Source organism: Lepisosteus oculatus, chromosome 12 (genome assembly GCF_040954835.1).
Source record: "Lepisosteus oculatus isolate fLepOcu1 chromosome 12, fLepOcu1.hap2, whole genome shotgun sequence".
In the NCBI taxonomy this organism is placed as follows: Eukaryota; Metazoa; Chordata; class Actinopteri; order Semionotiformes; family Lepisosteidae; genus Lepisosteus; species Lepisosteus oculatus.
Genome location: NC_090707.1, coordinates 6,596,946 through 6,622,892, shown reverse-complemented (window position 1 = coordinate 6,622,892; position 25,947 = coordinate 6,596,946). Strand labels below are relative to the sequence as shown.

The following is a 25,947-nucleotide window of genomic DNA, read 5'->3' as shown; positions in this document are numbered from 1 at the left end:
GTCCAGCAGGGAATTAACTCCTGCTTCATCCAGATTGAAATGCAGGAGTTTTGTTCTTTTGTGATTAACATTTATGTCTATGGGGGCTTCCACTGTCACGATGGTAAATCCCTCCTCTTAAGGGCGCTCCAGCTGTTTCCTGTTTTACTTGATTATGTGCACCTGCCTCCTTTTCAGCCCCTCCCTATTTAAACCAGACGCTCCTACCATTCTGGGCTCAGTGAGACCAGATGGCACAGGCTTCACCATGGCATCCTGACCATCTGGGTCTGGGGCTGGGAGCGCCTGGCCCCATAACCCTATTTTATTCCCCGTCCCTGAACCGGACCCCGCTCCGGTTTTTAAACCTTGTCTTGTCTTTGTCTCGTTTGGATTTTCCGGCTCTGGACTTTTGGACAACACCCTAGATTTCCCTTTGGACTCCCTTGGACTTGTACGCCAGGACCACGCCCCCCCCCCCGAGCACCAGTGCACAGTCGTCACACTCCCCTGTTCGTCTGCCTGCCGAGTTCCTCGTCGTCTCCCCCCGTGTCTGTTTCACTCTCTTCTGGTTTGACTGCCACATGGTTTTATTATATTGCATAATACCGTATCAGAGAACAGAAAGAGAATTTTGATTTCAAGGACAGTGATGTCAGAAACTAATACTATATATGTTTAGCCCATAATAACTTTAAAAAGAAAAACAAACTGTAAACTTCTTTCTTCTCACCTTCAGGAAAGGACATTTGCTCTGAAGTGCCAGCTATGGTCACATTTATACCACAAAGTGTAATTTTTACCATATGTCTTCCACAATGGCTATTATCGGAAAGTGATCAGGTATTCAGGGTAGGCCCCGATGTCATTGAATATAACAAACATGGTGGGCTTTCCCGCATTGTCAGTTACGCTGTCGTACAGATCAATGGTTGAGTTGTTCTTGGATGGAGGAACGATCATTCCTTGTCTTCCATTGGTGAAATCACCAGTAAGGACCTTGACCAGGTACATGTACTTCTGCCCCAGTGCGTCTGGCACAGAGTAGGTATTCTGGGCTGAGTAGTTTGCATTGACTGCAAAATACGTTCCATTTCCATAGCAAGCAGCTGTAAGAGAGATAATTGATCAGAAATCAGGAACACCTCAATGCTTCAATTAAAAATAGATCTAAACTGAGACCTCCTGTAACTTCTTAATGACAGAAGCAGCCCTTGTTAGTTGTCAAGATCTGCTCCAATCCACAGAAGATAAAGCCTCAGGTATTGACTCTCCCAACATGGATGTAAAACAAACCCACAAATAAAAAAGAGATGAAGCAATATCCTGCTCAAACCACTTAGTGGATCAGGATAGGAGACATAAGTCTAAACACTTGCAGGTTTATAGTTACTATATTCCCTGAAAAATATTAACTGGCTTCCTGTACTATTGACAGGGAGACACAGGTGTAACACCTAGAACAACCCATAAGATTGTTTTTGTGACAAAAACAGAAGAAAAAACAATTGACCAGAACTAAAACTGCATCCAGCATTTTCTTTAAGTCCCAATAATTCCAAGGCAGAACTGCTTTTTAAATCAACACTGATTCACAGATACCAAATCACAGACGAGACTTTTGACTAAAGAACGCAAATCAATCAATTCTGTCTCCATACCGTTCTTGCCAGCGAAGCTGCGGTTAAAGCCATAGGCGTTAATGGTTTTAATGGTGGGTTCACTGGTTCCGTGGAACAGGCGCTTTTCATTGTTCTGGTGCCCATTCTTGTCGTCCAACTCTTGCTTCCGGATCTGGTAGTTTTTCCACAGGGTGACATTCTGGATTCTTTCAATCTGTAATAAGGAAACATTAAATAGACTGACATTTCAGTAAGCTCTAGTGACCTTGTAAAGTTTTCCACACAGTATGAAGTTTTTAATGCACAGATTTATTGTAAACCTTCATACATGAAATGATTATATCCAGCTGATCAAATAAAAACTAGAGAAATACCTTTAAAACACTGTTTTTCGCACAGGTTGCTTTAAATAAGTCTTCTACTTCTTTGTACTCAGGCGTTCCTGCTTGTAAGACCACAGTCAGGGCTCCCTTAACTCCAGCCATGGAATCCCAGTGTTGTGGAAGGTCATTCAAATGTTTGGCTGTGAAGTCAAATCCAAACAGATTTTATCCCTCCTTACACCATACACACCATTAAAAATACATTTTAATAATTTTAAAATTATATTATTGCTCATTTTAAACTTAATAAAAACAACCTGCATCACAGAGAAACATTATTATTTTTTTTTTTCTTTCTCAGGCTCAGGAAAAAACTTTGTTCCAACAAACCTACCTTCAGTCTTATTGATTCTTCTTATTTTTAAGGTGACGTCCTGAAAGCCCACTGCTGGGCCATCGGGCAAGAACACCTTGTATTCTTCCTCCTGTATAGTGATGGAGACATCGGGCACCTTGTTGGCAAAAGCCTGTTCCAGCCTGAGGTTGGTGAGGTTGTCAAAGCGGAGAAATTTATTCCCATCCTCGTACTGCCACTCCACCAGGTTGCTGGCCAGTTCTGCCTCTCGTTTCAAGGTCTCCTCATCGCGGATCTTCTTGATCATGTCCTGGACTTCAGTGACAGCCTTCAGCACGTCTCTGCTGAGGCCTTCCACCTTGACGTAGGCCTGGGTGGCAGTGCACTCCAGTTTCACGCTGACCTGCAGCTTCCTCTGAAGGTTGATGATCCTCTCGTGCTCCTGTGGAGTGAAGCTGTAGATATATTCGTCCGCAATGGTCATCTCATTCTGCTCCTTGATGATCAGATCTTCCACCCACTTCTTAGCTTTTTCTACACTACTTTTTGTTTCTCCACAGATGTGGAAAATTGCTGGCTTGATCTTTTCTCCCTCGATGATAATCTCCTCCATTTGTTTTTCCTCTTTCCCATTACCTCCCCAAATAAAAGCTGTAAATACAGATAATCATGTCAGCATGTTTCAAAACAAAAAAAATTAAATATAAAACAAAAACAAAAAAATAAAACAAGATAAGTAAAATTGTTTTTGGACTTCATCACTTGCCTATGTAGTTCCCCTGTTTTGTAACTCATTCCACTGCCTCAAAGATTTCTCAATACTGTTGTGCCTTTTGATTGCTCTTAAGGCATAGTTGTTGGTTCTTGTGATCACTAGCAAATCTTTGACTTTGGAGGCCATGCTTTATGTGTTTTAAGGGGTGAAAAACAAGCAAATCCATTTTTTCAACAGGAAAACGCACACAATCTACTCATTTCAGTGAAAGAAATTATAAGTTTATGGACCGAGAAAAAATTAGTATGTGTTTGCAAACAGAGTCAGAAATGAAAGCTTACATTTTAGTTTCGACCAGACTGATCCCTTCTCAGGTGGGACTGTTCCTTCTCTTTTCTGCATGCTTTTATAAAACTCTGTCAGCATCTGTGGCTGGAAGATGACCACTCGAACGGTTTGGAGTGAAAGCGCAGATTTCTGGCTGACAATGTCCACTACAGCATCCAGCATTGTGTCTGCAATCACAGAAGGACTGGCACCACCCTGCCCTGTGAGAGAAATCATTTTGATAAAAGGACCATTACCTCTGCTAGGGGGAAACGTAAGACAGTGTGACATTTGTAGGAAAACATTTTCAAATGAATCAAGGCAAAAAATGGAAGATGTTTAGACGATGACAGAACAACATAGTAAAGATATCAGGGGGCTTCCAGATGAACTTAACCAGTGAAAGTGCTTGTCTGAGTGCAGGCTGACCTCTATGATCACAGGTTCGAGCATGGGCCATGTAACTAGCCAGCTGCAACTGAGATTCCCCAAACCAAGTGCCACAGGCAGTATCGAAGGAATAGTCAGCCAGGGCTCTCCCTCTCAGCAACACAACAACCGCTGTGGCCACCTGGGAGCCTGAAGGTACGCAGTGCTAATGTAGAGGGATGTGCCTCTCCTCAGCATTGTACCCCCTGCAAGTGGCTGTGATGCCTCTCGTGTGTTAAAAGACAAGTGGCTGGAAGAAAGGTGGGATAGAGAAGTCTGCCCACACCTTCTTGTTCTCTCCAGTATGCGGTGTATCATAGAAATAGGTGGTGATTATAAAGATATTAAGAAGAGGAGGTTAATGAGTCAGTCATGGCAGGTGAAAGTCATAAGAAGTTAATGTTTTACTTCGTAGTGCCCAAACAAACCACATCATAATCACCTTTTTTAAAATGATCTGTTTGTTAAGTAAACATCTCTTTTGACTTTAGTTATTTATTTTACCTTACCTGTCCCAAGAGCAGGAAGCGATACAGATGTAAAGTTGTTTTCTTCACACATCTGCAAAACTGCTTTGACAGACTGGCAGATTTTTTCTGGATCAGTTTGTGTTGCGATGTGAATGATTTTCTTGCTCTTCAGATTGCCTGCTTGGGTCATTATCAATCCTTTGTTGGGCTGTGCACCTAGAGTAATGGACAGAGTACTTACTGTACAGGGTTTCTGTAAGAGATTCCTGATCCTTTACATCTATAAACACACCGATGGCACAATTCAAGCTAATATACTGTTATGTCACTGTTATGCCTAACTTTTCGATTTTAGACACCTCACCAAGTTTGCATGTCTAACATCTCACAGTGCAATTCTTTTACTGCATGATTTAGTCTATGATGCCTGCTCATCAGTCTCTGTTGTGTTAGACAGGTTTTTATACGTAAGCTTAAGCTTCTTGATCATTACAGCCTCAGCACTGAAAAAAGTATAAAGATTTTATAAGAAAAGCAGATAACAAAACACAGGACTTACTCAGCTGCTGGCACTCTGTCTCTACTGCTTGTCCGGCTGCCTCTAAAATTGCCTTTGAAACACCTGAAAGGGATTGAAATAATTTACAGGGTTAAATAACAGCTGATTTAGGATCATTGATGGGACCCTAAATGACATGAAAGCTACACTTTGAAGCATTTTTTGTCATTATTGAATCAATTTCACATACTAGGGCTTTAACCCTTTACCCTCCAGTCTGAGTACTACAGACCTGCTATGTGATTTAGGAGAGAAAGACCCTTCAACCTGCACTGCAGTGACGTTTAAAGTCTCTGTCATTTCTCAACCGACTTGGTTATTAATACACTAGACCGACAATTGAATTGGGCCGATGCTGTCAAGTATGTATTTCCTTTAGTCACACTTTTAGATTTTTGCTTACCTTCACTTCTTGGTCAGTCCTGGCACTTTTTAATGATTCATAGAACTAAGCAAATTCCCTAACAGCTCTGCCATTTACAGTTATAATCATGTCAGAATCAAAACACATCTGATTATTATCTCTAAAACAGTAAACCCTCAGTTAGACTAAGGGGGGAAGGAGTATACTTTATTGCCAGATGTTTGTTAAATTATGTTTTTCAGCCCACAATCACAATATTATATGAGAAATATATATATATATGCTTTCTGGGTTCTATTTGACTTATTTTTTAACAATTATAATCAACACAGTCAACAAGAAATGTTCTTGTGCCTTTTTATCATAAATACACAATAAATACATAAGCTTTTTATTTCATGTGTCTTAGATTGTACAAATTGTGCTAAAACATACAAAACACAAACAACCATCATAAACAAGTGACGTTACCCTATAGAGCACCATTCATATTCCCGAACTGTAAACTTCTGTAATATTTTTTACCCTGTTTTATTTTTTTTGCATTTCTGTCTTATTGCAGGGAAAGTCTGGTATTTCTGATCTGACAGGCAACTTTCCCCTTCAGCAGATTTTGTCCATTAAATCCAAAGCCCATTAATGCGAAGTCTATTAAACCAAGGGTTTACTGTACTGAACCCTATAATACAGGTAACATTTCTAATATGCATGTGAGATAAATTATTTTGTTGATCCCAAGACTAGCTTTGAATCCTTCTCTGACCAAGTACAAGAATCAAATTGACAAAGATAAATCTACAATAAAGTTGGCAAATATATTTATGTACAGTCCAAGACAGGGCTTCTAGGATGTGTTATTTTTACCAAGAGTTAAAGTACTCAATATGTGTATGTAAAATCAGTAAGTATTCAATTCAATGAGAGTTTGACCGACCTTGTTTGAGGGAGAAGGTATTGTTGGAGGAGTTCACAATGACATCAGTTGTCTCTTTTGTTATATCTCCAGTGATGATCTGCAACAGTATCTGTCCAATGTTCATCTCATGCACTCCTAGATTCGGTGAAGTGACTTTGCCAAAAAAACCTGATAGGGAGCAGATACAGAAGTCATGAAATTCTGCTTAAACAGAATGAATGTGCAAAATTACCTCTGCATTTAGATTACATTGAATTCTCAGAGAACAACTGATTGTATTCTAGTTGCATGGCAAACATATACAGTACCATATATTTAAGATCATTTCATTAAGATGAGGTTAGATAATCAACAAGAATGCACTAATTATCCTAAATATTATGCAATCCAGAACAATAACCCACTGTTCTTCAACTGCACATGCTGTTCACCTCAGTCAATGCCCTTCCATTCCTCTCTCAGAGAACATTCTTTGAACATCTTCCCATGCAACCTAATTGCTTACACATACACAGACATATATTACACATTTTAAGAAAATGAACATGGGCTGATCCAGAGCACCAGCCAAACCACAGTTCCATCAAAATGCAGGTAACAGATGGAGTTTTTATTGAAAGGTTTGTTTTTAAGGAAAGTTTGGGAGGGGGGACAGCAACCAAGTCCACCTTTAATTCTAATGTTCTAAATCATAAACCTTCTTGATGTCAATTCCTGAAAAGTTATAAATCCCACAATGAGCCCCTTCCTCTTTCTCACATTCTTTCTGTATCCCTCCCCCAGCCCTTCTCCCACTGGGTAGCTGCCCCTTGGTTAGTTCCTCTTACTGCGTGGGGTCCTATGGCCTGGGGGCTGCTCCTCAACCAAGCAGATCCAGGTCTTATGCCTGGCTTCTCAAAAAATATTCCTAAATGCATTATACTCCTGAACATTTATCTACAACATAATAAGGAAGCACCTTTTCCAAGCTCTGTTGATGCAGATTCAGACGATGACCCAGAGTTTTTCACTTTAGCTGTCTGGCTCTTAAACCTCTTACTGAACTCATCTGTGAAGGCCTGGCAATGGAGAGAAAAACAAAAACATCAGAGCATAAATGTGTCTGCATGCAGCCAAACCTCTAGGCCAGTGAAGAACTTGTTAACTGGAGGGATGTCTACTCCCAATGTTGCAGATGAGGGTCCTCACAGAGAAAACACTCTTTCACTCTGTAACCAGAATGGAAGGCAAAGTAACTGTTCCTTACCTGAACAGTCTGTGTGTCACTGGGGTGTAAAAGAAAAGCAACTTCCTGGAGATGTTTGGGCTTGGATTTGCTGCTGAACAACAGAACCTGTTCCATCATCACTGAGGCCACCAGGGGCTTTGGGAATCCCAGATTGCCTGTGCCAATGGCTGGGAAGGACATGGATCTCTGCTTCAGTTGCTCAGATTTCTTTAGGCATTCCTTAATGATACCTTCAAACACCTGTGAAAAGAGTGACATTCACCTGCATGGTCTTTGTAGAAGAGGAACCGGAATGCATTTGAACTAAAATTTGGGAGGGACAACAGCTTTTTTGTTACTCACTACCCTATATGGTATACACAGTTTCTGCATAGTATCTGCAGACAAAATGGTTTTAGCATTTTATTTAGTAACTTATTTGACAGTCTATTTGCAAATGGATTTTCAGATCACTTTAATAGGTGAATAAAGGGAACTTAAAGAAGTGAATCAAGCTGAGCTGTAGAACAAGCGACATGATATTTACCTTCTCTGCAGTCCCTTTGCCTTTGTCCCAGTGAGGAGCGATGACGTGGAAGACCTTGTTGCTCCTCAGATTGCAGCCATCAGTGACCAGTACAGCCCCCTCCCCTGCAGAGCCTGCCGACGCTGCCTCATAGACCAGATTCTGGAGATCTGGCCCAGCTGCCCGGAGGATCGCCTTGGACACTGCACCGCTGTCCAGGGTCAAGTCCTCAGCGATGGTGTTCACAGTGACATCAGTCTGCCAGCACCAGGCACGCAGAGAAAGCAGGTGAGTTTGAAAAGAATGCCTTACACTGACAGGCTGAAAAAAGCACCTTCTTTATGTTGATTTTTCATTGTTTCTATACGGCTTTTGAGTACAAGTATTCAAACTAACATGATTTTAGTATCTCCGTTCTGCAGTCAGTCTTCAGAAACATCCACTGTCCTCACCTTTCAACAATATACATGATAATCAACAGGGTATTTTAAGGTTACTGTGTACATATATATTCAAATAGACTTTCACTTTATTTTTCTGAATCTTCAAAACTATCACATTTATTGGATGATCTCTGGACAATGGAAAATGTTTACTAAAAATTGCTCATTACAGGAACACATTTCATAAGTACAGTGCTACAAACTTTGTGCTATGTCACTTCAATAATGTCAATGCTTTACAGCTGGATCTGTTATATGCATACAATATTTTTCTTTCTCCTTTATTATCAAACTACTCACCGATGCCTCCTGGATGTTCCCTTTCCTGAGGGTGATGGCAAGTCCCTCCTTCGTCTGCACAGTCTCCAAGGCTCCTCTGCTCTCGACTTCTACACTTCTCTCACCTCCCCTGAATCGTCTGTGTTCCTCAGCAGGTTTGGCTGGCAGGCTCCTCAGCTGTGGGGTCTCATCAGCAAACTCTTTCTGCACAGCAGCTGCCATGGCCTGCACTGTTTTGTCATCGTTATTCACCAGGTGGATCTTCCTCAGCGTGTTCTCCCCGTAGAAATCCTGACAGTGCTCCCTCACGGACCGAGCAATCGTTTCTCCACACAGGTCCAGAGGAAAGCCGAAGATGCCGGAGCTGATGGCTGGGATGGCTATAGATGAGCAGTTGTGTGTCTCAGCCAGTCTCAGGCTTTCTTTCACAGCCCTTTTGAGAAGACAAACTGCTCTTCTAGAGTCTGTATCATCAAACCGAGGCCCAACGGCATGAATGACGTGTCTACAAGGGAGACGGCCAGCATCCGTGATAACAGCATCTCCTGGCTTCAGGGGTCCGTTTCTTCTGATGTGCTGGTCACAGAGGTCCTGCAGCTGATGACCAGCTGCCTTGAGGAGAGCTAAAGCCAAACCTCCAATGTGCTGCAGATTCTCATTGGAGGCATTGACCACAGCATCTGCAGGATACTGACATATATCAGCTTTACAGACTGTAACTGTCACACCGTCACTTGTCTGCACTTCATAAACAGACTGAGTGGGCTCATCTTCCTCTAATGAGTCTTCATCATCAAGCTTCACCACACATTTCAGCTCTCTCAGTGCCATAGATACATATAAGTCCTCCTGATCACTGAAAAATGTCTTTGCCCCTGGTTTGCTGACCTTCAAAACATCAAAATACACTGATTTGATTAAGTTGCCAAATAAGTCTTTGGCTTCCATGACAAAAAGCCTTGGACCACTCAATACGATGCTTGGTTTCTTGGTCTCATCAAATTTAACATGTATCTCTCCATTTATCTTCTCAGTCCATGAAGTGCTTTTTGTATCTTGGATGAATTTGAGCATTGCTTTTGACTTGAAGTGTACTGTTTCAACAGCATGTGTGTTTTTGTTCAGAAAATCAGAAAGCTGCTTGCTCACTTGATTGATCGGATCACAAAAGCCAGAAACGACTATCTGGTCTTGTGCTCCCTTTATCTCTGTTCGTCTTATTGATACTGTCTTTTCTGGCGAGTTGAAAGCCGACTTTAGGTAATTAACCAACTTCAGCCACTCTGGTTTCCTTAGCACATCTCTGTCTTCTACATGAATGTGCTGAAAACCCAGAACTGCCTGCAGCTGCTTTGCTGCTTCAGCCAGGGCCTTGTCACTGTTTCCTATAATCTCCACGCACCCATCTTCCATTTTGTAAACAGCACTGATGCCCCGTGAAGTGAAGATGGAGTAGGACAGCTCCTTGTTGTCTACTTCACTGAGAAAGCTGAAAATATTGGGGTCAATCTCCACCTGCTTGTGTTTCATATTCAAAACTGCTTCCAGAATCTTGCTCTTTACACTGAACACTTCTGAGGCCAATCCAGAAAGAATGAGCTTCCTGACATCAGGTTTGTAGGTGAGCTTCAGTTCTGGATACTCGGCAGCTGTTGTCTCCTGAAGTCTCTCTTGCTGCAGGATGTAATACATGCCAGGCTCCACATCAACCTGCTCTGTTATGCTGTTTTTCTCCCTTTCAAGCTTCTTAGCTTTTCTCTCCACAATTTCCACCAGCATCTCTTTTAGTCTGTTAGCATCTTCGGACAAGCCTGCTACAGCTACAGACTCTTTAGTCATGTCAGGCTCCAAGATTGCTGCCTGTGTCACTGCTCTGCGGATTTCCTTCTCAGATTCACTCCACACTGAGGGATTCACAGGATATTCAAAGGAACTGTACTTGGACATGGTATTGCGGAAGGCAGCGGAAGCATTCTCTTTCCAAGCATCAATGTGCTTGGCTGTCAAACCTTTTTGCTTCAGCAAGGCTGGTAATGGGCTGATCCTGACAGTGGAGTTTCTCAAGTCCACCTCACAGAAGTGCTTCTCCATCTGACTGCTGATGACTGTCACCTGCTTCTGACCTGTATGAAGAAACTTCCACAGGGCCTGGTCAATGCTTTCAGTAAAGGGGTCTGGCAGCTTCCACACTGGTCTGTCTTTGCCATATAAAGCCGTGCCCAGGGACTCATAATACAGGTACACACTGATGGGCACTTTACTGATCTGATGTCTTTTTCTTATTACGTTTTCAGCAACTGGAACAAAAACAGACATATACAATTATGATGAAAGGGTTGGTTTCTGGTTTCAATTAAATATTGAATTACTGAAACAGGTGGAGGAACATGAAAAATAATTTAATAATGCATCATGTTTTTAAGAAGCATTACCTCTGTGGTCCAAAAAGGTTACAATAGCTGACTGCTCCCCATCCATCATCAGAACCTCTTTCACCTCTCCCTCTCGTTCGAAGTACAGCTCCATAAAGTCTTTGGTAACTGAAGGAATGTTTTCCACTTTCACACTTGTGGTGACTTCAAGGGGTCGGGCAACTAAATTCCACTGTCTGAACATCTTGTTTTTGGCACACTTGGCAAGAAAGGTCTGAACATCTGCAAATACAAGCGATTCTTCTCCATGACTGACTCATTGTATATTGGAATCACAGTCTCTCGTCACTCAACATTCATCAATTTTTCATCCATTTTCAGTACCAGTTTATCCTCAGAGGGTTGGGGTGGGGCAGAGCCTGACCCAGCAAACACAGAGTGCAAGTTGACAACTGCACTGAAAATGGAACAGTCCAACTTAGGGTGCACACTCACATATCCACACACCCCTACACACACAGAAGGCAATACAGAAACGCCTTATAGATAACATGCACTGAATTTTAAACAGGGAAGATCTCCAAATCTTTTAATATGATTTTTGTTCATGCCAGTGAGATTTGTGATATACTGAAAGGCAAGAAGCTAAATACCAGCTGCTCACAGAGGTGTAATCTCAGATTTAACTGATTTAACAGAAAAAAATTAACTTTCTATCAATATGTAACGCATGTTTCATTTCACGCCTCCACATAATCTTACCTTTGCTGTTTTTAAATGACACAACTGCTGCATTTATATCATATATGATCTCTAAACTGAAATCAGACTCTGCAGAGCAATCTGCGATGTTTTCCACCAGCATCTCCAGAAAATCCTTGCTAATTTTCTCCTGAACATTTTCCAGCACCAAAGAGGCTGTCTCTGGAATGTCTTCATCTGGATCTGTGTTTTTTTCCTGAACTTTGGAAGAAACACTGGATTCTTCTGGAGCATCTTTGAGAGTAGAAGATGAAGACGCTGCAAGAGAGGTATTGCAATCAAGAGGCTAAAAATGCAATGGCGTTCACTTATGGTATTATAATTCTAGATCTTAATTTAGAATTATTCAGAGCTTTTGCAATCTCATGTTCTAATGAAGACTATGAAGAGAGATGGACCAGAGGAGTGTGTTCACACATTCTTATTCTTCCCATGCAAGGCAGGAGGTATCAGAGCCGGATGCCTATTCACATGTTAAACAATAGTCAATATAAAACTGCAAAATATAATTTTGAAAACCAACCATTCATTTTCAGGAGCTCTTATTCTTGCCCTTGGGAAACTGAAAAGTGTCAAAGGGAGTGTCATCCAGCACATGGCACAAGGCATGACCACACCCTGGACAGGACGCCAGGGCACACACACATGCAGAAAGCAATTCAGAGATGCCAAATAATTGATTTCTGAACAGCATGTCCTTGGACTGTGGGACAAATCCCACACAAACAAGACGATTACATGCCACATCCTCCACACGGACTGAGCCACAGTCAAACCAAGGGCCTTGGAGCCAGGAAGCAACAGCAATACCCACTCACTGACAGTTTCCACGTTTTTTTTAAAAGAACAGGGTTTGAACGCAATCATGCTTTTACAGTTGTCCATTTCATTAAAATGCTTTATACTTACATTTATGTGTGCCAGAAGATTCTTTTATCTGAAATAAGAAACAACATATCTGCATTTTATTCCTAGATTATAAAACTGAACAGCTAATTGTGCTTTTTTCTCTCTCAGGCTTGTGCCATTTTATGTCAGAGTAGTTGACACATTGTGTACTTTATGATTTAGCTTAAGTCTTGATTTTTTTTTGTAAATGTAAACCTTTCATACGTCTGTAGAATATTATACTCAGGTCTCTTTAGAACACAGAAAAATGAGGGTGATGCGCGATAAGCACCCCACCACCTGCAAATCTACATCACTTACTGGCTCTGGGCTTTTCTCAGCTGGTTGTTCCTGTTTTCTGACAGTCAGCTTCACCACACTTTTGTCTAACTTCAGCGCATGGTTCCCCTTCTCAAGAATGCGCTGCCTGGCTGAAAATTGGAGAGAATGCTGTTCACAACCAGTAATTACTGACTTGCTGGTTTCACTGCCCACTCTCTCCAAAGGCTCAAGGTTAGTGGACAGTATGGCACATTGGTTTTAGTGCTCTCATTTGTTTTTGACACACTCTAACTTCTAACACCATTTGTGGGCTCTTGTATTGCTTCCAGAACTACTGTATGTTCTAATTAACCACAGGATGGCCTTGCACCAGCAGGACTCCCCCACACTCCATTCATTCTTCCTTATTGAGGCTGTGATTATGGACATGTGACTCTCAGACTGAGATAAAGACACCAGCTTTTTGGAGATGAATCTTCAGACATACCCCAAGAAAGAGGTCTGGAGCTGACTTACAAGCCTCAAGCAAAGAGTCTGAGTTTTGTAGCTTTTGGTGATGCAGTCTGGGTTAGTTGCGATTCAGGGAAGGAGTGGAGTAAAATCAACAAGTGTATTAGATATTCATTAGCTGCAACTGTGTTGCAGGTCCTCTCCAGGTTTGGTAACTCCTGTGTTCAGTCATGCTGGTCTGGGAGTTCATCCCTAATCCCTGAGAGCTGCAGCTCTGCAGGTTATGTAAAATGAACTAGTTAAGACCAATAAAAACAATATCTGTTTCTGTTAAGTCATAAAGAGCACAGGTGGAATGAAACCCAGCTCTCTGATATAATTTATATAATTTCTTATACTCAATATTTAAAATAAGTAATAACTGTTACTTAAGGTTATATTTTGCTGTATTATATTATGACATTTGATCACAGATTTGTAATAAGCAAATTACTTTCATTTTGAATATCGTTTATTTATACATATTTAATTTACAATAGCACGAACGTGCATCGAAATGTGACTTGCAAAACCCTCCCATGTCTGGTGTATCACAAGGTAAATCCTTACCTCTGCATGAACTTTATTTGCTGTTCCTACAGCTTTATCGGCCACACGCAGTTAATAGGTCGATTTGACCATTTTGAGCAACATGCAGACATCTCGGAAAGACGCACTAACACCTGAGAATGTAGGTCTTTACAGATTTAAGAAAGGTGATTTACGCCAAAGAAATGTACTGTATGTGTGGACGGTACTTACTTTCCTCAGTTCTGAACCACACGACAGCCTTTCGTTCCCCGACGTCTCCACAATCCACCTGGCAGTCCCCTCCACTGGACTTCTTCTTACTCTGAAAGTAAATCTGGAGCTTGTTTTTCAGATTGGGAATGCCAGTCCAATCGCCTTCCACCCAGACAGGGTACAGGTAGCGCTCGGCCATCTCTCGGCTCAGCCCGGTCGAGCCCCTCGGAGCTGTACTTGTCTCGGAGCGGCGCTTTCGTTTCGGTTCTGTTTTCTCGGAAATCCCCTCGTCCTCCTGCCGCTGTAAAGACCAGCAGGAAGTTGTAATACGGTTAATGCTGAATGTTTTATCAAGCTTGTATGGTCATAAAATCCTGACGACAGGATCATACAAAGAATACAGCTCCGCGAAATCATTATACAATCCCTCGTTTTTGTTTCGTTAATATTCAGGACAACAACATATGCAAATAATCATTTTTCTGTCTCATTTCAGCAATACATACATTGCTGTTCCCTAAAATACTCCTCTTTGATAAAAAAATATATATTTTTAAAACACAGATTTTAAATTTCAGTTGCGAGAATTCTCCATTTGTTATAGAGGGACAATCTCAGGCGACACCGACCGCAATTTACCTCAGCGATAAAGTCCGCTATTCTAAACGGGACACTGCTCTTAGTGGAGTTCAGACTTCGGAAAGATCATGTGCATGAAAAGGCTTTGAAGAAAGTTGCAAAACGCCGACGCGTAGCCCTCACACTTCCAGAGGACTCTAAACGCACTATATTCTCTATTCTGTATCACATTTACGATGATACAGCGATCGTATACAACCAGGACTTGGTAACGCTTTAATCTCATAATCGCATATTAACGCCACATAATAAAACCCCCGAAGAACATAACAACTGATTTTAATTCGCTAATATGTGACTTAATGCTACGAAAAAAAAAGCCAGGTACCGCACCCAGTCTCTCTCCACATCTACGAGGAAAAGTGCGACTTCTGCGGGACGGTCGGCCAGAGCTGTTTTGCTACAGCTACAGCTCGACTTTCACTTTCGATTCCGGGCGACGGGCTGTTTTTTTCTGCCTGGATTCTGCTAGGAGGTCAAAAGGAAACTTAACGCCGAAAAAGAAAGACTTCATTCCTGTGGCTCTCTTCTTTTGCTGGTAAATCATGACTGTATCATCTTTTCTATGCGACCATCGGGATTTGTGTTCCGTTTCATTTGGTGAAATTTAGTTTTTTTAATCGGGGTCTGCAAAGAAAGTTGGAAAAACAACAAGCAGAAAATAGCAAGTCCTTTTCATGTGCAACGCAGATTTTATTTTCGCACCAGCGGGGGAATTCACTAATTTTTAGTTTTCAATGGTTAGTAGGTTCTCGTTCATACTCGAACAACAAAAAAAAAATGATAACACGACAATAAAGAGAGCGCAAAGGGTGAGCGAGCGATAGGCGACAAACTTGCATTACGTATTGCGACGTCGCTACGAGCCCTAGTCTAGATTCCGAGAGCAGGTCCTTCAGTCCTGTGCTCAAACAGCAATGGTGACGCGGAAAGAACTGTCTCGGAGCATGAACGTCAAAGTTATCCTTTCGCGTCTTTCGTTACCTTTACTTGTATCTCTCCCCGGTTCTTCCTGATTTTCGTTTTATGGCGCATTATACCTGCACAAGTCTTCTGAGAAAATGAAAGTTTTGTCTTCAGTGTGTGTACGCCCGTTTTTCAGTTTTAATTGTGTTGACAGCGCGAACGGTGTCAGAGTCACTTTTGAAAAGTAATTCATGCTACTTGTGTAAAACATACTTTTTAAAATTAATAAGAAATTGGGGAACGTTGAGAGGTAGGTAATATTTTTTCATATTATTTATGCACACACTTCATAGATTACTGTAATGTATTTCAAACCTTTTTCCCCTAATGACTTTCCAGTATACAAAAGTAATCCCTTACACAAGTGACAATCTGTAATGGATTACTAAATGTCACATTTCCCCAACATCCTAAATACAGATGTGATGTACCAATGTCTCAGTGTTTTTTCATGAAGCAGAACCATTCAGCATGCAGGAAGGAGTAAACACATATCAGCAATGGGAAACAAGCCCCTTGTTTCTGAAGGTAGATTCTCCCTTTGTGCTCGATTCGGGCTGTAGAGGAGCCCCAGAGATTTCTGGAATAACGTGTGCCGCTTTCTCCTCTCGCAGCTTTCCGGTGCAGGATGAGCTCAGGACTCCAGAGCCGAGCGGACTCTTCGGAGGTCCCGATCGCCCGGGAGATCGCGCGGATGTTGATCGGCAGTGCCGACCTGGGCGCGGTTGTCCTCAGTAAGTTCGGCTGCAACGCTGCGCTCAACCCCGCGGACCAAGTTTGGTCTTCCCCGAGCTCCTCCAGGCCGGCCCTCGTTCCCGAAAAGAGGTTTTCGGCGAGGCTGGGGAGGGGGTCGATGCTCTCCGTCTGGAAGGACGACCTGACCGCTCACCGGGTGGAGGCGGTGGTCAACGCCGCCAACGAGGACTTGGATCACTGTGGCGGCCTCGCCCTTGCTCTCTCTATCGCTGGCGGCCCAGAAATACAACATGCGAGCAATTATTTAATCCAGCTTAATGGGAAAGTAAGGACGGGAGACGCTGTAATCACACAGGCAGGACAGCTGCCCTGTAAGGCAATCATCCATGCAGTAGGTCCACGCTGCAGTCCTTACCCCAGTCAAACAGAACTTGACAGAGCTGCACCTCTTTTAAAAAAAGCTATTTGTAGCATTTTAGATATAGTAAAGAGAGAAAAACTGAAGTCTGTGGCCATCCCTGCCCTGAGCTCTGGCATATTTAACTTCCCTCTACCACTGTGTGCAGAAGTCCTTGTGAAAACTCTGAAAGAGTATCTTGAGGACGAGATACACCTAGGGGATGTAGATGTCCGCCTGGTCAATAATGACGAGCCCTCGGTTCGTGCCATGGAGGGGGCCTGCAGACAATTCCTGAGGCCAGACAGGTCCTACAGTCAGGCTGTCAGGAGCCCCGCGAATCCACAGGCCACGGGCTCACTGCAGCTCGGGAGGGTCACTCTGCACATCAAAAAAGGGAGCATCGAAAACGAAAAGGTAGGATTTCTGATCGTCTCGAGAAGATACATGTCACTCAGATTGTTGATCAAAAATCAAATGCAGCACATTAGTTGGGGGCACTTGAGCTGTTTATTCTTTGGCACAGATTTAGCAAAAGAATAAAGAATCACAGGCAAACTGTGATAACCAATGGCCTGTATCCTGACCAACCAAAAAAACCCTGAGACTGCTAACCAGTATTCCAAATCCTATAAAACACCTAACATGCTAAAAAGAGAGAGAAACCTTCATCCTAAATAAAACAGGATACAATCCAAAGTGAATGGGGCCCCATCTCGCACTGCATCCACTAACTAGGAGTGAAAAGTTTACCGTGGGAAATCATCATAAAGGGACTGTGTTTCCTAAAACACAGAAGCAAGCTCTCTCAAACAGGGTTCAAATATTTAACTAGAATCTGGTCGTAAGAGTTGATTCAAACATGGTGCCTTCTTGTATCTCTCTCTGTCTCTTCCTTTACTGTCTGTGTCTCTCTCTTCCTTGTGTCTGTTTCTCTTGCTTCTGCCTACTTGTCTTTTATCCCGGGTGTCTCACTGATGAAGACTCTTAAGGACTTAACTAGAGTAAAACAGATGATTCCTTTTGATCAATGTGTCTCAGACCCCCTCCAGCTCAGGAAATACCTCGTCGCCCTGCTCCTTGCTTGGAAGCTGAGAATTTCCGACCCCCAGCTCCATTGTTTTCTAGATCTTGAGACTCTTCAATGTATTGATATAAAAATACGCTTGAAAAATAACTTTATCATAGAACACCTGAGCTTTTCTTTAGTGGGCGGAAAGACCTGATATGGATTAAAGCTATTGCCAGTAGGGTTTCCTAAATCAGACAATACATCTCTACAGTAAAGTGTTAAAACAGCTGCAACTTCTCCAGGTTGTAGAAGAGAGAGCACTTACAGAAAGCCTTCAGTAATTATTGTCAGGACACTTTTATTTCTGTATCAGTTCTTGTCAGTATTGATGTTACTGTTTTGATATATTATCCTTAGAGCTGGGTAGCGGTTGAAATTGTAATCCACCTGTATGGCTTCACAGGTACACCTTTATTCTTTGTAAAATTATTTTTCCTTACTATTTTTAATTTTCTTCTCAGGCAGGGGTGATCGTGAATACAACATCTGCTTCTCTTGATTTAAATATTGGCGAGATCTCAAAAGCTATTCTGGAAAAGGCTGGGAAACAACTTCAACAAGAAGTCAAAAGGCAAAAATATTCTGCTTCACCTGGCGATGTCATTAGAACCCGTGGATTTAGGCTTGACTGTGATTATGTCTATCATGCTGTGTGTGCTGACAAATATGAAAACAGAGCCTCAGAGGTATGATGTATTTTATAACTGCTTACGCGTTTCATTAATCAAAATCCATAAACACCTGTAATATTTTTTAACCCTGACCTAAACTGAAAAAAGTTACGTGTCAGCTTTAACAATTAATTATTTCTATGCATAACCAAACATTAATAGTTTAAAAACAGTGAGACCAAGTTTCAGATGATCTATTTGATTTTAGAAACAATATAAGTGAATTTTAAATAAACAAATAGGATGGTTAAATATATTTGTAGAACAAGGCACCACAAATGTTTTACAGACTACAAGGTAGGTAGGTTGACTTCTTGTCTGTACTTAGCCTAGTTCTTTTGACTGTTTTCAGTCTTTAATCATGCATGAATCAATACACATGGCAAGATTCATGCATGGTCTCTGGCACTAATTGATGCATCACCTGTCAACACACAGGCATGAAAGTTATCTGGATCCTCAGCGAAGATCTCATTATCAGTGTCAATTCTGAGTGAATAGGGGGCCCCAGCCATTCTTCGACATGCTCAAATACTTGAGGGTGATTGTCAGAATATTTTCATGGAAAATCCCAAATCTGGTGCCATGTCGTCTGTCTCCGTATAGACTTCCACACTTCTTAAACTGAATTGTTGATGTAGAGGAGTGTCTACAGCCTTGGTCATTGCCAAGGAGCTTGGATCATCCATGATTCTCCTCTGTGGGCCACTCTTGCTGATGCTGGGAATGTGGGAGTGACCTCTCCAAATACTTGTGACAGCCATTAATGAATTGTAGTACATTTGCAGCCTCTCTTTCATCAGAAACATTTGTGTATTATACAGATAAATGTGTAGGAGATAGGAGACATCAGGCTTCATTCTAGCTGTAAGCTTCTAGCCAAGAAGATTGCTGGATGAATTAGTAACATACTAAACAACTTTAGTACGAGTATTACATTTTTGCTCAAGGTCACAAAACAACAGAATGATTGGACATATTCTTCTTGTGTTCTTGAATCATTTTGTTGTTTTTGCTGTTCTCCAGATTCTTGGACAAGTTGTCAGAAGGTGCTTAGAAATGGCAACAAAAAATTACATGAAATCCATCTCATTTCCTGCTATTGGTACGGGTAACCTGATGTTTCCCAAGGATGAAGTGGCCAGGATCATGGTTAATGAGGCTACATCTTTTGCACAGATTCACAATGGAAATCCAATTGATGTTTATTTTGTCTTGTTTCCTGCTGATAAAGCCACTTATAAGGTAATTCTATACATATGAAACATACCTGTCCCTCCCAGGGTAGGACGGGATCAGCAATCCTTTTGAATGAAAGTGGATTGAAATTGCGTTTTAGCCAGTGTGATCTTTCATGTGTGTGGGCAGAGTAAAAGTTTAAGGTTATTGCATTTTCACATCATGTATTATTATTATGTAACATACTATTGTGGCAGTAGAGGAAGTTGCCTTTTGAATATTTCTAGGTAGAACATCTGCGCTTCCCCAAAACACCATCATTTAAGAACTGTACAGAAACCTTTTGTTAATCTTGAACAACTGGTGTGGATCTGAATGGCCCAATAAACACACTGTAAGAGTGACACATATGCATTTTCAATAGACACAGTTTGTATCCCTTTTATGACCACCATTCATGCATGCACTTTGTAGCTAATACACATTATCCAGTTATTTAATGTTCCTTGTGCCTTAATGGCCTTATGTTTTCACTGGGCTGCTAACATGCTTTCATAGCAGACAGCTGATTGTGGTGAGTTGAAGGTATTTACTGTATAAAATCTCCTCACTGATGTTCCACAGGTGCCATACCAAAGAATCTTGTGTGCTGGGATAGAGTATGACTGAGCTGATTTTATTTATCCTTTTTCATTTAATTTCTCAATCTTTCGTACAATACAGACCATGATCGAAAGGAGTTGTGAATACTCGCCTTACTATGAGCCGTAAAAATATTTTCACTTTTCGGTTTTGACTGCTATAAAATGGACTGAAAATAATTGAGGAATTGCATTGTGTTTTTTATGTTTGTAGATTGATATCACGTTTTGGGGGAGAATGTCTTTTTTTATGCTGCAGTCTATGGCATTAAATGTGTTTTTCCCACAGGCATTTGATAGAGAAATGAAAGCAGTCAAAGAATCATCTAAACATTCCAGATCATCTCACAGTTCTTTGAATGGTGAGTAATTCCAAAATAGTTTATAAATCTGGTTGAATTCAAATTAACGGTGTTATGTTCAGCCATATCAAAAATTCTAGTTTAAAGTTTACAGTTAGCAAAGATGACGCTCGCTATTAGTACTTTGTTTCAACTGGTGTGATAAGTGTTTTCATACAAGCCACATTATTTTCTCTTCTTAACTCTGTAACTTTGTCAATAAAATTAAATCTAATTTAATTGATATTCTATAATTCAGCAAGTGTCAAACCCCCAACTTCTATAGACAAAGAAATTCTAGAATTCTATCCTTAGACTTTAAAGAGAACAAACCTTATCAGGACAACCACCTCCTAACAAAGCAGATCCTAACTAGGACCAAATCTTCCTCTCCAAACAGATGTTCACAAATTAACACCCTTGGTCTGCAGACACCACAATAAAGGAAATATTTGTTTTTCCATTCAATAATAATAATTATTAATTTGAATATGGCCCAGAGTCCAGTAGTCAAAGGACAGATTTCCTTGTTTCAAATCTAATTTGAAGGAGACATTCTTTCTCTGCCAGGTTAACTGGATTCTAAGAAACATTTGTCCTAGTTGTGAGTGAGTGTGTCTGCCCTGTGATGGACAGGCCCCCATTTAGGGTGTACCCCGCTTTGCAACCATTGGTTGCTGGGATAGGCTTTGGCGCCCCCTGCAGCCCTGAATTGGAAGAAGTGCTCAGAAAATGGATGATTGTGATGAGTCTACTTTGTCTGTATTGTTTCAGCTTTTTTCCCCCTGTCTTCCTGTCTGTTCCTGTATTTGTGCTATGATCCATTCTTATGGAAGCGGCTTTAATGACCTCAGTAGGAATCACCCAGTCACTGTTGTAATACCTGTCTAATTATCTGTCTTAATGATTTCAAAGTGATATCATTTAATATACTTACATTATTAGTAATCCTTTTCATCATCAGTATCTCAGTATGCTCACTCACTTGTCACAGCCTGAAGACAGTTATGTAAATACAATGCCCAGGGTCTAAAGGTTTGTTCCAAACCTTCCAAGGAGTGCAATAAGATGGCATTCAAGTGCAATCCAGGTAACCCTGTGTATGATTTTTTTTTCATACAGGATTAGCCCTTTTAAAATGTGTTTTTTTGTTTTGCACTTGCAGACACCTATGAGGAGAGGCAAGGTGCAACAGCTGCAGGTGATCGAGGGCCTTCTGTCACTGTCTTTGGTGGATCTCCTGAAGGAAAGTTGGAGGCATTGGCATGGCTGAGCAAGACACTGATTCCTCGTCCTGAATGCGTCGTCAGGAACAACCATATTTACTACTTTGGCCAGAAGGAACACGAAGACCTCTTGTGTTTTCAGGCAATTCATGAGGTGACCATTCAAGAGACATTGAGGGATGGAAAAGCTTCTCTGTGCATCACGGGGCAGCCTCTGAACGTGCTAGCCGCTAGGCTGGCAGTGGAGAGGCTGTGCTGCAATGTGCAAGAAGAGTATGCAGTATCTGAGGAGAGCGAGATGCTGCAGGCCCTGGTCCGCTGGCGGTGTGATGCCATTCCAGAGCTGGCAGCGCCTGAGCACAACGCTCACATGGAAAGAGCCTACTTGACAGCCAACAATGAGAACTTGCCCTACACAGTAAACGGCCATGAAATTGAGGTGTCATTCAAGATGATGCAAGTACGAGATCATGCTGGAAACAGATGTGTACTGGAAAGGAAGTGTAAGTATGCGAATGCAAGCAAATGATAAACATAAATCATTAGCACTGTGGGAAAAGATTTTTATTTATTGGATTATGAAAATATCTCCATTTCAGTCACACTATGCTTATTCATAATGTCTCATTCTACACCAAAAATTATATATAAATCTGAAAAATGTGTAGTTTTAAATAATAATTTTAGTGTACTTGGGTATGTCTACAGGCTGGCTGAACTGTTATAGTAAGTACACAGCTAGATGAGACTGTCAGATCAATTAGTTGCTAATTAGTTCTCAGATTGCAAGCAGAAGGCATTCGGGTAATGCAACCATATCAGTAATCTAGATACTGGTTTTGTTAGTAAAGTAGTCAAGATTACAAATTATACCAAATTAAGAGGATTAGCAGACACTGTAGAAGGAGCAAATGAAATCCAAACAGATCTAGATAAAATTCCAGATTGGCAGATGATGCTTAAAGTAGACAAGTGCAAAGTTTTGCATTAAGGTAGTCAAAACACAGACAATGAATAGAACATGGGAAACTGAGCTAGAAGGGGCTACTTATGAAAAAGACTGATCATGTTGACACTTCATTTTCTAAAGAGATGTAGACGTGGAAAAACAATTAAAAAGGCAAACTAACATTAGGATGTGAAGTTACAAGCACAGCACACAACATGTTGGGGAAAATACTACTAAACAAAATAAGAAGACAGGTACAGTGTGTCCAAAGACAGCTCGGTATCTTACAGGGGTTCAAGTGTATAAAAATATATTGCTCTTTGACCAATTCACTGATTTTATAATTGCTATTTTTATTTTTAGGCCAGATAAATGTTGACTATGCACAAGGCTTGAAAGGCTCAAATACATTGTTTTATAAGAAGAAGCCTGAAGATATTTCCAGATCCAATAAAGCAGTGAAGCTGTTTGAATCGGCTGGTCTTCAGATAATCAAAGTGAGTACATTCTCGTTAAAAAGCAGAACGCAACATATATATATATATGGATTAACAGTAAATTATTTTTTATGTTGGTTTTTTCCTTTGATTATGTTAATCCCAGTTATTCTGCTATATACTGAACATGAGTTGGAATTTATAATATATTCTCAATTCTCAAGATCACTTCCATAAATATCAAAACTTTTCTGGTTGCACTGAAAGTAATTATTCCCAAATGCTGTTAGCAATGACAGTTTCCTCCATCCATAAGAAATATTTTGCATATTGAAAGGTATTCTATAAGACTGGAGAGCTCTTCTTCATCACTCACTGTGCACAGTATTTGCAAGAGAGCCAATACAAGTCAAAAGTCCAAAACACGTTCGTAACAATGCATGATTTAAGTGCACAGCAAGGGAGATTTGAGAATAGATATGTGTGTCTTTTGAAAAGGAAATTACATAGGCTCATAAAATCATACTTTTAAGAAAACAAAAAGTAATATAGTGCATACTATGTTCTACATTACATTTACATTTAAAAATAAATATTCCCTATTATACAGTATACGTATTCACTAAAATATATAAATCAAAATAATTTTCCTAAATTTGTTCTCTATTTTTTCTTATAGCTTGAAAAAATTGATAATCCAATTCTGGAACAGCATTTCCGATTGAAAATGAATCATCTCTCAGACAAAACTCAGACCCTGTACCAGCGGGTTCCTGCACAGTTCTGCGATCTGGTTTGTAGGGTTGGGTTTCAGAGGCTGTACTCGGAGCCTGATGGTAAGAACTGACGGTTCTTGTATCTGGTTTACAATTATAGTTAATGCAGCTTGACATGTAGATTTCATATTTTCAGTTCTATTCTCTGGAAATCTTAAAGAACACAATGAGAAAGCCTGTGAATGAAAGGAAGCTATTCAGTTTGCTTATAACAAAAAACCTGCAGGAAACTTTACATGTGCAGATTAGCACGCACTTTATTTTTCTCTTCTAGACCGGAAGTTTGGAGATGGCATCTATTTCAGCAGCAGGCTTGAGACACTGGCAGACTGGAGGACCTGTTCTGAGCCAGAGAAATTCATCTACATCTTCCAGGCCCAGGTTCTGACTGGGAGACAGACCAGTGGCTCTCCAGGGCTGATCGTGCCTCCTGCCCGCACTTCCGACCCCCTGTCTCTCTTCGACAGCGTGACAGGAGGAACCAGCACGCATGTTGTGTTCAACAGCCATCAGGCTTACCCTGAATATTTAGTCACATGCAGAAAGATAAGGGCGACTAGAATTTGATCCTGTTGCAGACAGAGATGCAGCATGAGGACAGACCTCAAAACATTTGAGACCAACCCCGTTTTTCGTACAGTTTAAACCCTTTCAAACAAAAATATAAAACAAATCAGTTGCTGTTAATACATAAGGCTGGTCATCGTCGGTTAAAACCTTTCAGTTAAAACTTAATTTCTTTACTAAAATGTTTATTTTATGCTTTTATTATAACAATCACTCTAAATTCTGAAGCCCATAGGTGTATTGACTGGTTAAAGATAATTACTTTTTGGAGTTTTTTTATTTTATTACAATATTCTGCTTCTCTACCTTCTCCATGTAATGTAGGTTCGCATTATTCTAGAACATGTTTCACACTGTTTGCCACTTTAATAATACACCTAAAGGAATTAGTTGTTTTTTTTGTTATTCTGCATGGTTGACAGAAATGGGAAATTCACCTTGATATTCCCTGTTTATTACTTCAATATGCCTTTGGGCAATGCGATTCATCGTTAGCTGTAAATGTAAACGGTATATATGGTATTTGGAAAAAGCTGCAATTAATCAGTAAAACAATTTATTAATACCAACTGGGTCCACTGATTTTTATTTCTGTGCATTATTCTGTTACTGAAAAACTTGTTTAACGGAATAGTTTTTACACCAACAAAAATACATTAAATAAAAAGGGTGGGTCCTAAATAGAAATATTGAACAGATTAAAACATTTTAATGCAAATTTCATGGTTAAAAGTACACTCTATTACTAGCTACAAGTCCTTTTAGCATGGTAAATGTTATATGCATTATTCTGATTCACTTAAAAACACAATGCCTTTCTGGTTAGATTCCTAAAATGTCAGTGGGGTGAATTTAACAGTTTCTTCTGTGTATACATCACTTGCAAGGTATGCTGAAAAACTGGTATGTACAGTATGTCAGGGGCCTCCGAGTTCTCTTTAACATCATTGTCTTCCCCATCATCCTGCTGCACTGCAATCATATCCAGTTTATTCCTGTAGGCTGTTCATGTGAAAGAAAGGTAGTGTAATATTAAAAAAATCACACATAAATGGAGTTCGGAATCTGCGTTTGGGAAGAAGATGAATCCAGGTACCTCACAGTGGTTTAGATTTTGGTGAAGACTGCAAATATGTGACTCTTCTGGCCCATCTGATGCCCAGCACTCCACCCCCATACTTACTGTATCATTGTCTGATCTGAGCAGGAGCTCTGCATTCCCAGTCCTCATGGGCAGCGTTCCTGAAGCCAAAGCATGGAGTGCCCCAAAACAGCCATTTAAAGATTCTCAAAACTATTTTTGGGATGTAGCTGCCACCTCCTAGAGTCGCAATGTGTA

At 40.8% G+C, this 25,947-nt stretch overlaps 2 protein-coding genes across 4 annotated transcripts in view; one reads left to right on the top strand and one right to left on the bottom strand.

Moving 5' to 3' along the window:
• Positions 1–15,733, bottom strand: part of parp14rs1 (poly(ADP-ribose) polymerase family member 14-related sequence 1) — a 34,815-nt gene extending 19,082 nt beyond the window's left edge. Inside the window, exons 1-18 of the mRNA XM_015358485.2 lie at positions 15,675–15,733; positions 14,070–14,352; positions 12,858–12,967; positions 12,558–12,585; positions 11,649–11,906; positions 10,947–11,168; positions 8,536–10,811; positions 7,814–8,050; positions 7,306–7,527; positions 7,018–7,117; positions 6,078–6,227; positions 4,780–4,842; positions 4,260–4,436; positions 3,336–3,542; positions 2,319–2,930; positions 1,976–2,124; positions 1,641–1,815; positions 808–1,088 (exon numbers count right to left, since the gene is read on the bottom strand). Coding sequence (XP_015213971.2) covers positions 808–1,088; positions 1,641–1,815; positions 1,976–2,124; positions 2,319–2,930; positions 3,336–3,542; positions 4,260–4,436; positions 4,780–4,842; positions 6,078–6,227; positions 7,018–7,117; positions 7,306–7,527; positions 7,814–8,050; positions 8,536–10,811; positions 10,947–11,168; positions 11,649–11,906; positions 12,558–12,585; positions 12,858–12,967; positions 14,070–14,352; positions 15,675–15,725 — 5,601 coding nt within the window. The 5' untranslated portion in view covers positions 15,726–15,733. The remainder of the gene's footprint in view (positions 1–807; positions 1,089–1,640; positions 1,816–1,975; positions 2,125–2,318; positions 2,931–3,335; positions 3,543–4,259; positions 4,437–4,779; positions 4,843–6,077; positions 6,228–7,017; positions 7,118–7,305; positions 7,528–7,813; positions 8,051–8,535; positions 10,812–10,946; positions 11,169–11,648; positions 11,907–12,557; positions 12,586–12,857; positions 12,968–14,069; positions 14,353–15,674) is intronic.
• Positions 14,694–25,177, top strand: parp9 (poly(ADP-ribose) polymerase family member 9). 3 transcript variants are annotated; one of them, XM_015358486.2, is made up of 9 exons: positions 14,694–15,228; positions 16,271–17,166; positions 18,283–18,507; positions 19,519–19,737; positions 20,602–20,674; positions 21,819–22,382; positions 23,192–23,325; positions 23,945–24,101; positions 24,316–25,177. In XM_015358486.2, exons 2-9 carry the CDS (start codon positions 16,285–16,287, stop codon positions 24,606–24,608), a joined length of 2,547 nt encoding a protein of 848 aa, XP_015213972.2. In that variant the 5' UTR covers positions 14,694–15,228; positions 16,271–16,284; the 3' UTR covers positions 24,609–25,177. The 3 variants fall into 3 exon arrangements, with proteins under 3 accessions (XP_015213972.2, XP_015213973.2, XP_069052675.1); XM_015358487.2 differs by lacking the exon at positions 14,694–15,228 and adding an exon at positions 15,288–15,430; XM_069196574.1 differs by lacking the exon at positions 14,694–15,228 and adding an exon at positions 15,482–15,906.
• The last annotated feature ends 770 nt before the right edge of the window (positions 25,178–25,947 follow it).